The 15,205-nt window shown below is 42.6% G+C and overlaps 1 protein-coding gene across 1 annotated transcript in view; it reads left to right on the top strand.

Moving 5' to 3' along the window:
* The first annotated feature begins 4,509 nt into the window (after positions 1-4,509).
* LOC119178512 (growth hormone-regulated TBC protein 1) overlaps positions 4,510-15,205 on the top strand; it is a 30,068-nt gene continuing 19,372 nt past the window's right edge. The window contains exons 1-4 of the mRNA XM_037429718.2: positions 4,510-4,658; positions 9,633-9,802; positions 11,221-11,267; positions 11,646-11,757. Coding sequence (XP_037285615.2) covers positions 4,597-4,658; positions 9,633-9,802; positions 11,221-11,267; positions 11,646-11,757 — 391 coding nt within the window. The 5' untranslated portion in view covers positions 4,510-4,596. The remainder of the gene's footprint in view (positions 4,659-9,632; positions 9,803-11,220; positions 11,268-11,645; positions 11,758-15,205) is intronic.

Genomic DNA, 15,205 nt, shown 5'->3' with positions numbered 1-15,205 from the left:
CAATGAGGTCAACAAACAAGTTGGCATTTCAGTTTCTATTGGCGCCTTTTGTCCGCTAGATCAAGCCTTCTGATGTAACTAATTTTAGTGTGAGTACAACCTTCTCCAATGTATGCTGTAAGAGCTCTGTCAAGACTCTGTGATAGAAACAGCCCCAGCTGATACGGCCAAGCTGTAGGCGCCCTTGCAACTGGCGTCATCTAATAAAATTAACTGGTAAATGCTTGAAAATATTGTGCTAATTCTAGTTTGACGCGCAAGATGTAATGCTGCAAAAGATTTGTATTGTCAATGTTTTTTGAGACATTGTATTACAACGCCGCAATGCGCTCCTGCTCAATCACCGGTCCATAAACTTGGGGATACCCAGTCGTTAGCTTCGAGTTTTCTAATAAGTGCGACTTTTCTGTTTAGTTATGCTCCTAGTTCTCCTCATAGGTAGTACAGATGACTTTTTGGTCTGCCAGTTCTAATCTCGCTTGACTTGTTCTTAAATACATCACCATTACGATTTATTTTTCTGCAGCCAGGAAGTTATACATTGTGGTGTACACGTATCCCGAAGGAGTACGGCCACCAGCGTGGGTCCGGTCTTAGCGAGCCGCAGGGCACGCGTTAACCGTCACCGTGGCGGGAAACACGATACTGCTCAACGTCGCAACACTTTATTGTGGCAACACCAAACGCAGTACAGCCCGTTGCAAATAGGCGCGGCGGGAAAGCAAGTATAGGCTTATCCACGCCACGGGCACAAAGTACTACACAGGGGTGCCACGAGCACGTCTCCGCGGTAAAGGTGATCCACGAAGACACCGGGACAAAGGGCCCGGTTGCTCGAGCGAGGGCAAAGGCGCTCGCGTTGGCTTCGAAGGGAGACGGGTCGGCGTAGCTAGGCCACGCACTAGGACACCGTACTGCCCTTCGGCCGTGAGTACGCAGCGGGGCAACAAAAGGTGAGCGTTCGCATCGGGCGCGAGGCGCCGTCAGCGAAGTCCGACGAGCCCCGAGCGACGGGACTCGACGGACGGAAAAGAATGCGTGGCTCACCGTTTGAAGTCCCGGACTGTCCTCCCTGCTCCCGACGCAGCGCGCGAAAACCTCTCGGGAGGCTCCCCGCGCGGCGCCACAGTCAACATCCGCTACCGGGTGAGGGAGTTAAACGTCACTCCACCCTTCCCAGCGCGGCAGACAGAAAAGGAGGGCAGACATGTCGGGACATGAGAATGGTAGAAAAGGCGGCAAAGCCCGCGCAAAGGCAGCGGGCCAGCCTCAATTCCCACAACATACACTGCAGCCATACTTTAAAGTGATTTAAGTGATTTATTTTCCTGTACTTCTTGTTTTTTTTGTAAATGGATTGTGTACTCAATTTGTTCACATATAAACTTGTGTTCTGGAATTAAATAACTAATAAAGACATTATTTGTTGACTTACATTGTCTTTGGCTGTTGTGGAATATATTTATGAAATATTTTTCGCTGCTTTTTGGCGATTAGAGAAGTACTGACTGAAAATTTTGAAAATAACAAGGCTTGAAATAAATTGATATGTGCAGATGTCATCTTCAATGAAATATCAATTAACCTAGAACATATTTCAAATAAATTTAAAGTATGTTATGCTACTGCATGAAAAATGGAAAAAACTTTTGACATCAACATACAGAAAGGTTCTGTACAAATGTATCGCAAGCGAAACTTGGATAGAATTGGGCGTGTTGGTACAACATGATTATAAGTGCAAATCAGGACAACCGACAGGTGGGAACAGAAGAAAGGACAGAGCGCTGACCTTCCAACAATTTGTTTCTTTCGAATGCCTTCACTTTTTGTACAGTTATACACTGTTGCAACAGCTATATGTGAAACACAATGATACAAGAATTTATCACGTAGACAAATCTAAATACATTTGTTCTATTTCGGTGATCATGACAGAGGCATATGCGTTGGCAGAAGGGCGGTGCAAAAGGAATACTTGCTCTCCTCAAGCTACGTGAGCACTATCCCCCCCCTCAAAGCCACATCAGTGCCCCTCCTCTCCTGCTGTCACGAAACGAGCGCTCAAAAAGGGCGCACAGCCAAATTCTCGCGATAAAGCGCGAGAGAGACGCCGAGAGGTCAACGTTAAAAAAAAAAAGAAAACAAGCATCCAAAGGCTCCCCGGGCGCGCGTCCCTCTCTCCTCGGAAGCGTAGGTTCGCCAACGAACCTCCTCGCATCGGCGGCCGAACAAGCCCTAGAGAGTTCTCGATGGAAAGGGGCGTGGTGATGCAGGGTTGCGTCATCCGTCGCGGACGGCCCTCGTACCGTCTCGCCCTTTCCCCAGCCTTCGCTGCGCATCGCGCTGACGAAATGATGAGAATTTTCTGGAATCTCGCGCGGAAGGTATTTAACCGAGCATCAGAGATGGGAGATCAGGAGAAGAAGGAAGTTAGCGCCAGAGTGCGTTGGTTATCCCGCCGCGTCTGTCGGTGAAGGTTTTGTCCTTAGTGACAAAGCAGGAGAAGAAGAAAGTATGCGCCAGAGTGCGTAGGGTGTTCCGCCTTGTGGGCGAAGCCTTTTGTCCTCAGTGACAAACGAGGAGAAGAAGAGGTTTTCCACCTGAGGAGTGAAGACTCGAGCTACAGGCAAGAGTGTGTGTCTACCGCTATCGAGCGAAGACGCGTGGCAACAGCTGCGTGTGGGAAGCCGACGTGTTTCCGGCGAAGAAGTTTGAAGCTTGGAGAGCGGCCAAGTGAAGACGCGAGGTTTCCTGGAAGAGAAACTTCGGGGGCAGCGGAACGACAACAACGCTGGACTTTGAGTGAGTGATTCTCGGAAGAGTATCATCCAGACTTTTGTTCCAAGAACTTTGGACTGAATAAGTTTTCTAACTCTTTAGTCTTTAAGTGTCTTGGTTGTTCGATGCATGCGACTGCATTGTAGTGCGTGGTGTTGTCTGTGTCCGTTGTTTCGAGAGTGGCTGATTGTACTGCGTAGTACGTTGTTTGAATGGTGGCATATTGTATTCAACTATTGTCGAGTGTGCATACTCGTGTATCGTTTTGATCTGCCATAATTGAGAATATAATTTTGTTTTGTTTATCAACTCTCGGCTCTGACTTGTTGTTTGGGACACAGCCGGCGTCCGCTGGCGCGCCAAATAGGACCACTTCTAAATTGTCCACGCTTTCGTGGTGCGATTCGGGGGCCGATACTTCGGCCCTTGGAATTAGCCCGGCGATCGCCTCCCTAATTAACGGGACCTGTGACACCTGCCATGATGCAACATAAGGTTGCACCCCCTAAGGCAAAATTCTGGCCCATGTACGGAAGGCGAAGGTATTCCAAAGAAAAAAATATGGTTGGAAGTGCTGTGTCCTCTGTTCAGTCCCATCCTGTCGGTTGCGCTGATTTGCACCCATACTCAGACAAAATAAACACATTGCAGCCATTCCATATCCAAGTTTTCCCATAGCATAAAGATTACTGACAGATATGTGTGACGCGTCTTTCAGTTCATAATTGGTGAGTTCATTTAGGAGCACAAGATAAGATATGGGACAACGAAGACTGTGTGCGAAAAGAAATATAAAAAAATTGTTATAGTTGGCTTGTGTTGTCCATACCGGATCTCGATCCACCGGTCTACATTGAGTAGACCAGAGGATAGGTTGTGAGAGCATATAATGATAAAGCAATGTTTTCCCTGACGGTTCTCTTGCCTTTCATTGTAAGAGCTAGCGAGCCGTTTTAAAGAATGCCATGTGGAAGTGGCTGCGAGATGATATGCAGTTGATAACTGAGACCAGCAGAATTTCAACTTAGTGAGTATTTTTAACATAATTTCAACATGTGTAAGTATTCAGCCCCTCCCCCCCCCACCCATTTAGTCAGTACGTGTATCATACAGACTTTGCCTCCCCCCTCATGCGCATGCCTATGAATATTCCACTGGTTATCTTGTCAAATAAAGAACTCTTTTACATCGATGTGTTCGCTCGCCATAAACTGCGTTTGGTTTAGTAAAGTGGATCAATGTGCTTGCACGTGATCGATGATGTTGTTTTATTATGTCTCGGTTTTGTATGCACATAGTTTGGTTGTTAGAGAGCACGTATGAAGCAAACAATAAAGAAGTTGCTGAAAGTTAGCGCTGTGTTGTGGCGATTGTGCTTCTCTTTTGTTTTCGTCCTTAACCTGCGCTACCGCACACACACACCGAAGCGCATGAGCTGCGGCATTCTACTCTGATGGCCTGGGAACTGTAAAATAATCTTCGCTTGGAGAGAACACTTAAGTTCAAAATCTCCCGCGCAAGTTGTTTTACAGTGTTGCTAGCATGAATTTTGAACGAGTAGCAAGGTTTGGGGTTTCGCGCGCAGGGCACTTGCTTTAATTGCACGTTTAGTGACGGCATAAAAAAATGAACTGATGTGGTCTCGCACGCAAGCACACATAATTTTTCATTTATATAATAGAATTCCGAAAGTGAATTTCTGGCGTCACCTGGCGTCACAAGAGCGGCAGCACAGTATCGAGTGTGCGTGCATTTGTTTGTTGGGTTCGTTCGCATGGTTCGTCTGCAGGGTAGGTGTGCTTCCAAGAGCATGGCATGGCTGTTGTCACCAACGCTGATGGATCATCGATGTCTGCGGGGAACGAGCAGCGCGCTAGGTAAGCCATCATTCATCAACTACCACAGCGTCTTCGACGGAACCGGTTTTTGTGAACATCGCGACGCGAATTGAACGGAACGACCGGGACTTTCGGGTCGTAGTGACGCGTGTTGTGCTGCGCTGAGCAATGTTTTGTACGGTTTACCTGCCGGCGATTTCGTTATTCTCGTTCTCTGAGAGACCATCGCCGCACTGGGTGGCCGCGGGCTTGGCCCAGTGCGTCCCGCGAAGCGCGTGTCGGCTGATCAAAGCGCTGCTTTGCATCGCTTGCGTACGACGCGCTCGTCGATTGCAAAAGCAAGGCGAACGCTCGAGTGCTTGGCCGCTGTCGAGGCCGCGCTCGAGCGTGCAAGTATCTCGCTCTTTCTCCGGCGGGCGCTGCACCGCGAAACTGGAGACGATGACGCCCCTTGGGGCGTCAAGCGCTGCCGACAGCAAGCTCTTTTCTTGCACGGTTTGCTGAACGTGCCAGGAAAAGCGACGCATCGGCACAGTGTGGAGAAAGGAAATACATATTAAAAAAATAAAAAGGGTTTCGAGGTTGGCGCACGCTCATCCTTTTAGATTGCGGACGCCGTCACTCGGCATCATAATTCGATCAGCGCGTGTTCTGCTACAGTGATTTCCGAGGCTCGTCTTGCGCTCGTACACTTTGCAGGCATGCGTCGCTATAGACGACGACCTAACACATGTACAGCTCATGGTTTCGTTTGCAGCATGCTTAATTCATCAAAAAACGTTGTATGAAGCACGAAAAACTTAGCCGTAGTTTTATTTAACTTTCAAAAGTAATTTTGATGGGTGTGTTAGCCTGGGTTTCGAAAAGATCAAAAGAACTACGCTCTGTTCAACGCGGTCGTGCATCTTGTATCAGGTACGCAGGAGCTTTAGGCAAACATGACATTAAATCCTCAACACAGTGTGTCACAACAATACCTGTTGTGCAGCACTTTTTAAAACTTAATAGGATAAACAGAGCAGCATATTGATAAATGGGGGAATTAATGGTTGTACATCTAGTGAGAAAAATAATTCCACCAATCAGTGGCCTCATTTGTACAGCTTGAATGATTTTTTGCATTATTAACTAAAACAACTGATCACATCCAGCAGTTGCTGAATTGCTCGTGAGCAGCAATATGCATTCTCGTCTCACACATGCACTGCCAGATCAGATGGAAGGCTAATCATGCAAGTACTTTTGTATGGTGGTAAACGTAAGTCGACGATCAAGGATTGCCATTGGAGTGTGTGTCCAAACTTTTCAGCAGCCACTACTTTGTTTATCAAAGTATTTTTTTTATCTCCAGCACACTCATTGCGAGAGAAGGAGAGTAAGCTTGTGGAAAAGTAAAAAGGGGGCTAATGTTTGAGTAATCAAAAGCAATGAAATAATAAATGAGAACTTCATACCTTGGTGGTAAAGAAAGCCATGCGTTTATTGAAAGACTTTCATTACGATGTCTCTGGTCGCCTTAGTCATATGACGATGACGTGTTAATTTGGTGCGTATCAATCTGTTAATCTTAAATAAATCCGTCTTAAAAGCAACCTAGAATTTCAACTAGGGTGTTGAATTGGGCTTGTTATTGAGCTGTACAGGCGGAAAGCGTAGGCAGAATACGTGAACGCACAGCATTGATGTTGTCTGCCCTGTTTTGAGTGCTTTCTTTAATTATTAGGTTTTGTGCTAATTTGCTTTTTGTCAGGGAACATACTTTTGACACTCCTCTCACATCTTTAAGATAAATCACTTCGTACTTTCGAAGTTTCTGTCAGTGTGAATCTTTATTTACTGAAGCAACATCTTGTAGTGGCTTGTGCATTCTATAGCTGACACCACATTAACGTACTCTACATATGGCCCTCCGTTGTATTATTAGCATCTGGAAAAGATGTTGTAGGGCAGGGTGATTTATTACCTCTTTGCACCAGTGCATAAAAATAAGTTGGATGAATTGGCAGCGATTCATTGTTCATGTCTGTTAATGCATCAATATATGTTGCTTTTAGGTGTCATAGACATTGATGCATATTCAAGCATTTGTCAAAGCAGAAGGTCTCGCGCCATTGTTTGCATGCCATGCAGATTGTTAATGATCCATTGTTAAACTCTAGCATAGGCTGTAGGTGAAGCTGGAGTTAACGAACGAGTATGATTTGCATGTTTAATTTTTTTATGTGCTGCAGTTGGACAGTGAATCACTGTATTGACGAGAAAAAAAAAACGAATTATTCTGAAAGAATGGGGACACAGGAAGAAGACGCACAGCACATCACGTCATTTTCTTGTTATCAGTATGTACAAACAAGCCAATGTTTCAACTGCACTGAATCGCTACGTAAAGGCAAGACTGCATACAAGTCAGAAGCTATATTATATACGTGTGCAAGTTTTTCTTTATTTACTCAATTGTAACACAACTGCAATGTGAAAGGTGCCTTTCCAGGAGAAAAGAAAATAAAAAAAAATAACAAGATGGTGTGCATCATTCTACTTTTTAGACAACTTGAATTTTGGCATAGGTCATAGGTACACTTCACATTGCGAAAATCTCGAAAATAAAACAACAACAAAAAAGGCATTACACAAGAGTAAATAGAGTGTTAGATGATGTACCAGTGCAGTAAAAACCTGTTGATTGTTTCTACATAGGGAACCTGAAATTTTATTTGCACAGTCAGCATTTCATGCAATGCTGATGAATTCATTCATTGTAACTTTTTGGGGATATGTTCCTTCACTCTTTTGCTCCGGACCAACTTGCTTAGATATTATGTATGGCTAATTTTTTTTTTATTTTGGCCAAGTTGAGGATGAAATAAGGACCACATCTGTGGGTCTAAATTTCTGATTGCTATTGTTAGCAGGTCCCGTTGACAGATATCCAAGTAACAAATGTCATCCATAAATCTTTTGTATGATTCAGCCTGAAAAGCAAATAAGATTAAAAAGAAATAGAAGGCAGAACCAATTGTTCTTGAATTATGCTCAGATTTGAACACCAGTTGTTGCACATACAAACAGGTGAACATTGTTTCTTGAACTATAGAGAAGCTTTCAGGCAACACGAATTGATTTCACACGTATTTCCGCCCACAAGTTCTGTTTACATGTATTTGTGTGAGCATGTTCACATGGGTTGTTAAAATGTGATATTTGAACCATTCAAATTTTGGCACCGTCTTTACATGTTTATAATCAACATAACTTTGCATTGCACTCTTGCAAGTGTGACCATTTTCACTTTTGGCTGTGGACTTCTGGCACTTGCGCACTTGCGCAAATAGACCCTCTGTCCTTTATTACACTGTAGTGGACTAGATAACACGCATCCACACTGCTTCATTCACCCTATTCTATCAGAATATGCTGTCACCATAGATAACATGCCGCAGCAGTTGTACGCTGTTATCTTTATGACGAGGAAACTGTGCCATAAATTAGGCGACTCGAAACTATTCGAAGAACTGGAATAAATTCTCACATTCTGTCTTGCCTGCTGTGCTGTTTTAAATTTAGATAGTCTGTGGCGTTCTTCTGAGAGTAGCATAAAGCTCCAAAGTGATTGCATGTGGTTTGTCAAGAAATTAATCCACAATTGGGCAGTGCACAAAATTAAACTTATGAGAGAAGAAAACAGGACAAGTGTTGGTCCAGCGCTTGTTCTGTTTTTTTCTATCGTGCGTTTAATTTTGTGCACTGCCGAATTATGGATAAGTTCCAACTCGGCCATCTTTCAGTTCTGCTAAGTAAAAAAAATCCTGGTAGTTGAAAAAAAAAAAAATTATGTCATGGGAATAGGTGCAGTACGGCTATTACTGCCAGCTTACAATTTGGCTGAACATGTGAAAGCTCGTGCACAAAGTTCTGTCGCAGAAGACTATGGGAGATATGCTCTTTTTGCCATGTGTAATATTTTGATTCATAAATATATGTGAAATATTATCATATTGGAAGATTAATTTTAATATTTTACTACATTTTGCTATTGCAAAATGCTGAGCAAGTGTCCCCCCTTTGGGAGATTTCGAATATCTGCCCCCTTCTCTCTTTCCACTGTTTTCAGTGTTTCTTCGTTCACTATTTTTGTCTGTGCTACAAAGGCATGTGAAAACAGTGAATACAGGTGCATTCAATAAAGCATTTTATTGGAAGCACGGATTTGTGCTTTTTATAACCACTTTAATATATTTGTTTAAGGGACTTAAAATTATTTCAGTCGATGAAATAATGTCGAATTGCCATTGAATGAATGGGTGTTTATTGTTCAGCGACTCTTTAAAGATACAGATTTTTTTAAAATATCACATTTGCATTGTTTTGTGCAGCTTGCAGAGATAAATGGGCACATGATGCAAAAGTAGAATAGTAAAAAAAAGAAATGCACAAAGTAATCAAAGAGCTCTGACTCAAGCTAGTAACTAATTGTCCTGATGGTAATAAGGGAGGCTTTGTACACTTTACTTGTTCAGGATTGAAAACTTCTCGCTGACTTGGTAAACATTAGATAGTGCACACGCTGAATGCATGAAGCATTTATATTGATGTTAATGCACTTTTTCTCGAATACATAAGATAGTTATACATTGTACTGTATAAAATATGCAAACATTAGCTGTTTTGCTTATTAGCTGTAGGTACTCTTGTGAGTAAAAGGTTTGAGTACACAGAACCAATGAAAATGTGTTTCTTGTGTTGTGAACATGCATCTTAGAATTACGATGTGTGCTGAATTAAATGAATATGTGTGTTGTGCTATTGAATTTCGTACTTTATGTATAGGTCACAAGACACGCAGCATTCTTGTTCTGCAGACATTCGTGCATGACTGCACAGCATATGATGAATGCATGGGGCACTAACAATGATGTTGTTCCTTCAATCACCAACTTTTCTATTTGGGATTCTGGCAGCAAACTCTGCTAGGAGGGCGGTTCGCTGGAGTGACTTGTGTGTGTCTTCTCGCAGGGTGGGTCCCTATGGCTTTGAGTGGCCAGAAGGTTTTGACCACGAGGTTCACGAAACGTTCTGGCGTGGTTATCGGGCGGTGCTGGCGCGGCGCCTTCACAAGTGGGACCAGCTACTGTCTAACGCCAGGCCTGCTGCCTACCCTAACCTCCGTAACAGCAGTGCCAAGCGTGCGTAGGCTTTATACGCCCAATGTACTTCTGCAAAACTTCTGCACTTCTTCTGATGTACTTGTACACTGTTCAAATAACTCCTTCAGGGTGCTCTGTCCACATTTGTAGACGCAACTCCTGTCTGCCAGTTCCACTGGCAGATCCAGAGGTGGGCTAGTAGGACTGATCCTATCCTTACTTCAGTACTCATAGTCCACCTCCTATCACCAACTAGGACAAAAGAGTGAAACTACTGAGAGCACACATTAACAGTATTTGTGCTATGAAGGGGTTTTCCTGCTAGGAGAAACAAGAAAGTCATGACTACGCCCCCTCTTCAGTGCTAGTTTACGTGACCACCTCCTTTAGAATAAGTGGCTGGATACACCTCTTGCCAATTCTATCGAGTGGTGGCTAACAAAAAGCAAGGTTTATTTATTTTTGAGTGATCTAAACCTCCTGCATATTCGATGTGCCTTCATTCAACTTTAATGTTCTACGTAATGGTACAAACGGTTACCTTGCTGAATTCGCAACTACTATTTTAGATTAATTATTTGATGCAATGCATTCTGGTAGCTACGTCAATAGTGTATTTTAGCTTCTTTGAATTGTATATAAGGAATAACAAGTTACTTATGTATTTCAATCCAGAGATTTTATGCTATTTATGTAAAACTATAACATCATTGATTTCAGAATTACTAAAGATTTTTAGTTGCTTTCTACCTATGGGTAATTACTGGAAAATCCACGAATCAACTCTTTGTCACCTTCTCTTTATCACAATAGAATATTGAATGCCTTGAAATAAACTATGTAAGTACAATATATTCACAGCTGATATATCACAATTTTCACCTTAAAGGGTAAGAAAAAATGAAAGGAGTGAAAAATAAGACACTGCAGTCTTATCACTACTACTCTGTCTGTTTAAGAGCTAGAAAGGCAGCAGACTTGAAAGATATTTGAAGATATATGGAAGTGCCAAGGCACAAAAAAAAGCATGCAATAAAGAAACTTTGGTCTTACCTCGTTAGTCATTTCACTGCAATGTGAGAAACATTAAAAAAAAAGGGGGTGTCCTCTTCTATCAAATTAATCATTTCAGGTTCTTAAAAACAGGCAAAGTAAGCAGTATCATACACATCAATGAAGGTAAATGATCTAATTATAGTATTTAAAGTGTTTGGTATTTTAACTTTGGTGCTTTTTGTGTGCGGAGTTGAAATATAAATTATCATTATATCGTTAAATGTGTATCCAACCAATAGAATGTGTGTCCACGCCACCCTCTGCTTTCCCATCATTCACCAGTGATTTTTATGAGCTCTAGCGCTCACAGGCTGTGAAGTACGGTGTTAGATCAGCATTGTTGATGCCTTGATGTAATGACACTAGCAGCAATTTGACAGTAGTTGTTCGTTGCCTTGCAGTGAAGCGGTATGTGAGGAAAGGTGTTCCCCGAGAGCACAGGAAACAGGTAATGGTTAACCTTTTTCTTTATTTTTGTTCTTGCACATTTCCATGGAGCATATGTGGTTGCTTGAGCGGTTTAAGTGGAGGTGTGAGTAAAATTTCGTAACATGCCTTTCTTTAACCACACTAAAATCATCATCAAGTATAAATGTCAAAATGTACATGCACTTGTTGGAGACTTTCATACTAAAAGGTGGCACGATCATTGTAGTTACACCTCATGTAGATGCTGACGGACATTTTCTTTTATTGTTTGCTACTATAATTTAATTTTTAGAAAGTGCCCATATTGTGTCTTCTTTTTGCCCATAAGTGCCCATATTGTGTCTTCTGTAGTATGCAGCATACCTTTTAACTGGCCCAACTTTGTGTTTCTCATCAGGTGTGGATGGTCCTGTCGGGAGCAGCTGCAATGCAGATTGAGCAACGAGGCCTTTACCAGTCACTGCTGCAGCAGAGCCGTCGGCCAGACCTTGTCGAGACCATCCAGATCGGTTAGTCTGCATTGGTGCAGTCACTTTTGGTATGCTGTAAACACCTGAAACTCTGTACTATACTGGAATCTCCATCTTTCATGCCTCTTCCCATCTGCCTCCTATCTTGACCAGACTTGATCATTCCTTTTACTTACAATGTTTGCTGCTGTTATTGCCCATTTAAATGAAGACATAAACACAGCAAAAGCTCGCAGGGGCTGCCTCTTAAACACTGGGTCTGCACAGTAATTAGATCTTGTCCAATACGTGATGCAGCGTATGGTATGACATTTAAAAGATGGTTTCTGCGTCTGTTGGAATGTGTACCGGTTTGAAGTTTTCTGTGTTGCTGCGGGGAATTTTTAACTTTCCCGGAATCGCACAGTGTGTCTTCTGTTTTGAAGATATTTCTCTCTTTCCCTCCTTCCTCTTTAATCGAGCTAAGTCTGAATGCGTGCTGCAGATCGGAAATTGGGAATGGACGGTTTTAGTCTAGAGTAGTATAAGCAAGGTACCACATGAAATGCGTTAGTGTAGCAGGGCCAGACTGTACGTCCATGAAGCATTGTGGCTGTTTAGTGGGCAGCATCCACCCACTGTTTTCGGAATTGAGTGGGCAACACTTAATGCGTGCAAACATTTTAGTGTGCAAAACATGGGGGTGGGGGCACCCTATGAGTTATATCTGCCTGCTGTGCACTTATCGTGTTGTTCTGCTGCCTTGGAGAACTCACTGGTTCACATTAAATGATGTGTCTAGTTTACGCTTCATGTATTCTTTCTTTGGTTGTAGATGACAGGACAGCCTTATTTTCAAGAGTGATGCTCGGTTCAGCACACTTTTATGTGGAGGGAAAATGTTCCTGTACATTCGTAAACACTTGTCACACCTTTACTTTAAAATTGACGGAGCACTATTTGCTTTCTTTAAAATAGTTTACATGCCTAAATTGTTTTGGACCCCCTGCAGCATCCGATATACCTCAAGATTGGTACTGAGCACGGTTGCGTTTTTGTTTGCCTGCACAGCTTGCTGCTTTCACTGTTCGCAGCTAGATGGCCCACTTTGTGGCACTTGTTTTCAACAGCATTATTAGCTCATTTTTAGTAGTTTGGGACTATTTCAGATTTAGTAAATTTAGTGTTTGCTATTCGATTCACACTGGAATCTTACTTTTTCAGCTATTCGAGCCTTCCAGATACAAATACAATCAACGTCCAATTGGCAGTAACCCCTTCAAGTTTTTAATATGCTTCATCCCACCATATTCTCGCATTGTGCCAAAGCTTTCTTTCAAGTATGCCTCGTCGTGGTGGTTTAGTGGCTAAGGAACTCGGCTGCTGACCCGCAGGTCATGGGATTGAGTCTTGGATGCAGCTGTTGCGGTTTTGATAGAGGCAAGAATGCTGTAAGCCCGTGTGCTCAGATTTGGGTGCAGGTTAATGAACCCCAAGTGGTAGAAATTTCCGGGACCCTCCACTACGGCGTCTCTCATAATCATATGGTGGTTTTGGACGTTAAATCGCACATATCAATCAAAATCAATCCTTTCAGATCGTAACTATATATATTATTTTACTCCAGAAAACACTGGTTCTAACATAAAGCTGATAGATGTCGCAGTGGGAGGATGGGGGGGGGGGGGAATCAATTAATACTGTTTTGGAACTGAAATTCGGGCAGGAACTCCAAAACATCAAATGCTTCCAAACAGTTTTAGCATCCAAAATTTGAGATTTTCTTCTATATCGACATCTACAAGGCAGGTTTAGAACTCCAGACTTGAAGGGAGCCCACTGATCAGTTGGGCATCCACAGAAGTTGAAAAAAGAGGAGAGGCTAAAGAAAGATCATCTTTGCCTTTTACATGTAAAGTGTTGTTGGCAATATTTCAGCTGTGCCAAATTCTGTTCATCAACACAATTTGGCCTCTGCATTGCCTCATTCTTAATAAGACAACTAGGAAACACCACTCCACCGGCACTTCATCAACCTAGCCAGAAGAAACACTTTCATGCTTCTATCTTAAGAGTATGTTTAGGAATCCTCTCAAACTTTTTTTTTGCAATTTTATTTTGAAATGTTAGACAAATAACCTAGAAATGTTCATGAAATATTTGATTCGCTTCACACTCAAAATTTGCTATTGGCACTGCTCAACTTGTTTTACGTTGTGCTGAAAGTCTTTCATGTAGCTTTTCAATATGTTTTACCTAATGGAACGTGCTAACACTCATGCAGACATTTTTTTGGGCCACATTCTCTTACACCAGTGTTTCGTTGGGATGCGCGAGATTGGATTCAGAAGAGTTAGCTGCGTGCCTCGTCTCATATAGCATTAGAATTCGCTGCTATCACATTCATTGCTTCACCCTTTGCAGTGAAACTGTGACCTTTTTTTATGTGACAGTGATAGTGGAGCCAAGTGGAAGCTGTGGAAATTGTGAGACATATTAACCCTTTCACTGGTGGGTGTATTTTTTTTGGCAGATTTTTTGTTTTTTCCAACTGTTACACTGATATTATCTTTTAGTGGTGCAGTTGGGTGGTGTTAAGGACATTGAAATATTTTTATGGGCAATTCTATTATAAAAATGAGAGTAGTACTAATTAAAAGCTATAAATTCTTGACATAAATATTTGTAATGAATAATAAATGAATAATTAGCCATTACTTACAGCGTTAGAAGCACTAACTATCCATATGAAAAGTTCAAATTGTTCAAGAGCCTCTGAACTTCTGTCTAAAAGGGCGGGTGCATGGCACTAGCTCTCTGTATCTGCGCTGCTGAAACTCTGGCAAAGAGATGCAAGCTGAGGCTGATGTGCAAACATGGTGTCCTAGAAAGCTCCCACTCTCCATAGACACACCTGCATTATTGCTTTGTACAACACTCATCTCTCGCGTGTCTGGGAGTGACTTGAAAAGGCAAACTGGCAGAAGAGGTTACAATGGTGATGGGCCGTTGGTGCCAGATTGCCGGAGTAATAATCATTGAGGGTTGCTGGTCCAGGTTGATTGTGTGACCTCTGTCTCACTGGGGTGACTTCAGCTTCAGAAAGCTGGTAGTTTTCTTGCGTGTAGCTGCTAAAGTTCAGAGAATATTTGTGTATAAGTTCTTCTGAAAAACGAGTTTATGCAGTGGCAGGCATTTTAAGGAACTGAGTGCTGCAGTGAGTGCACCGATGTTGTTTTTGGCTGCGTATAATCACATGGCTGGGGGCGCGAGAGATGCTTAATGGCCGTGCATTTTTCGTGTGGATTGTTCTCACTTCAGGTCACAGATGTGGACTTTTCACATTGATTTTTTATCTGTATGATTCCCAAAGCTCGACTACAAAATGACAGCTGAGATTTATTCATTGTATTGTTGTTGCAACAGTTGAAATGCATCCGCTAAACCATGCTCTCAGATGCAAGTGCGCAGTTTAGATACCCGTTGAATGTCTTGATTTTTGTTTGTT

Source organism: Rhipicephalus microplus, chromosome 1 (assembly GCF_043290135.1).
Source record: "Rhipicephalus microplus isolate Deutch F79 chromosome 1, USDA_Rmic, whole genome shotgun sequence".
NCBI classification, from domain to species: domain Eukaryota; kingdom Metazoa; phylum Arthropoda; class Arachnida; order Ixodida; family Ixodidae; genus Rhipicephalus; species Rhipicephalus microplus.
The sequence above is the reverse complement of the archived record's forward strand: the minus strand, read 5'-3'. Positions and strand labels throughout refer to the sequence as shown.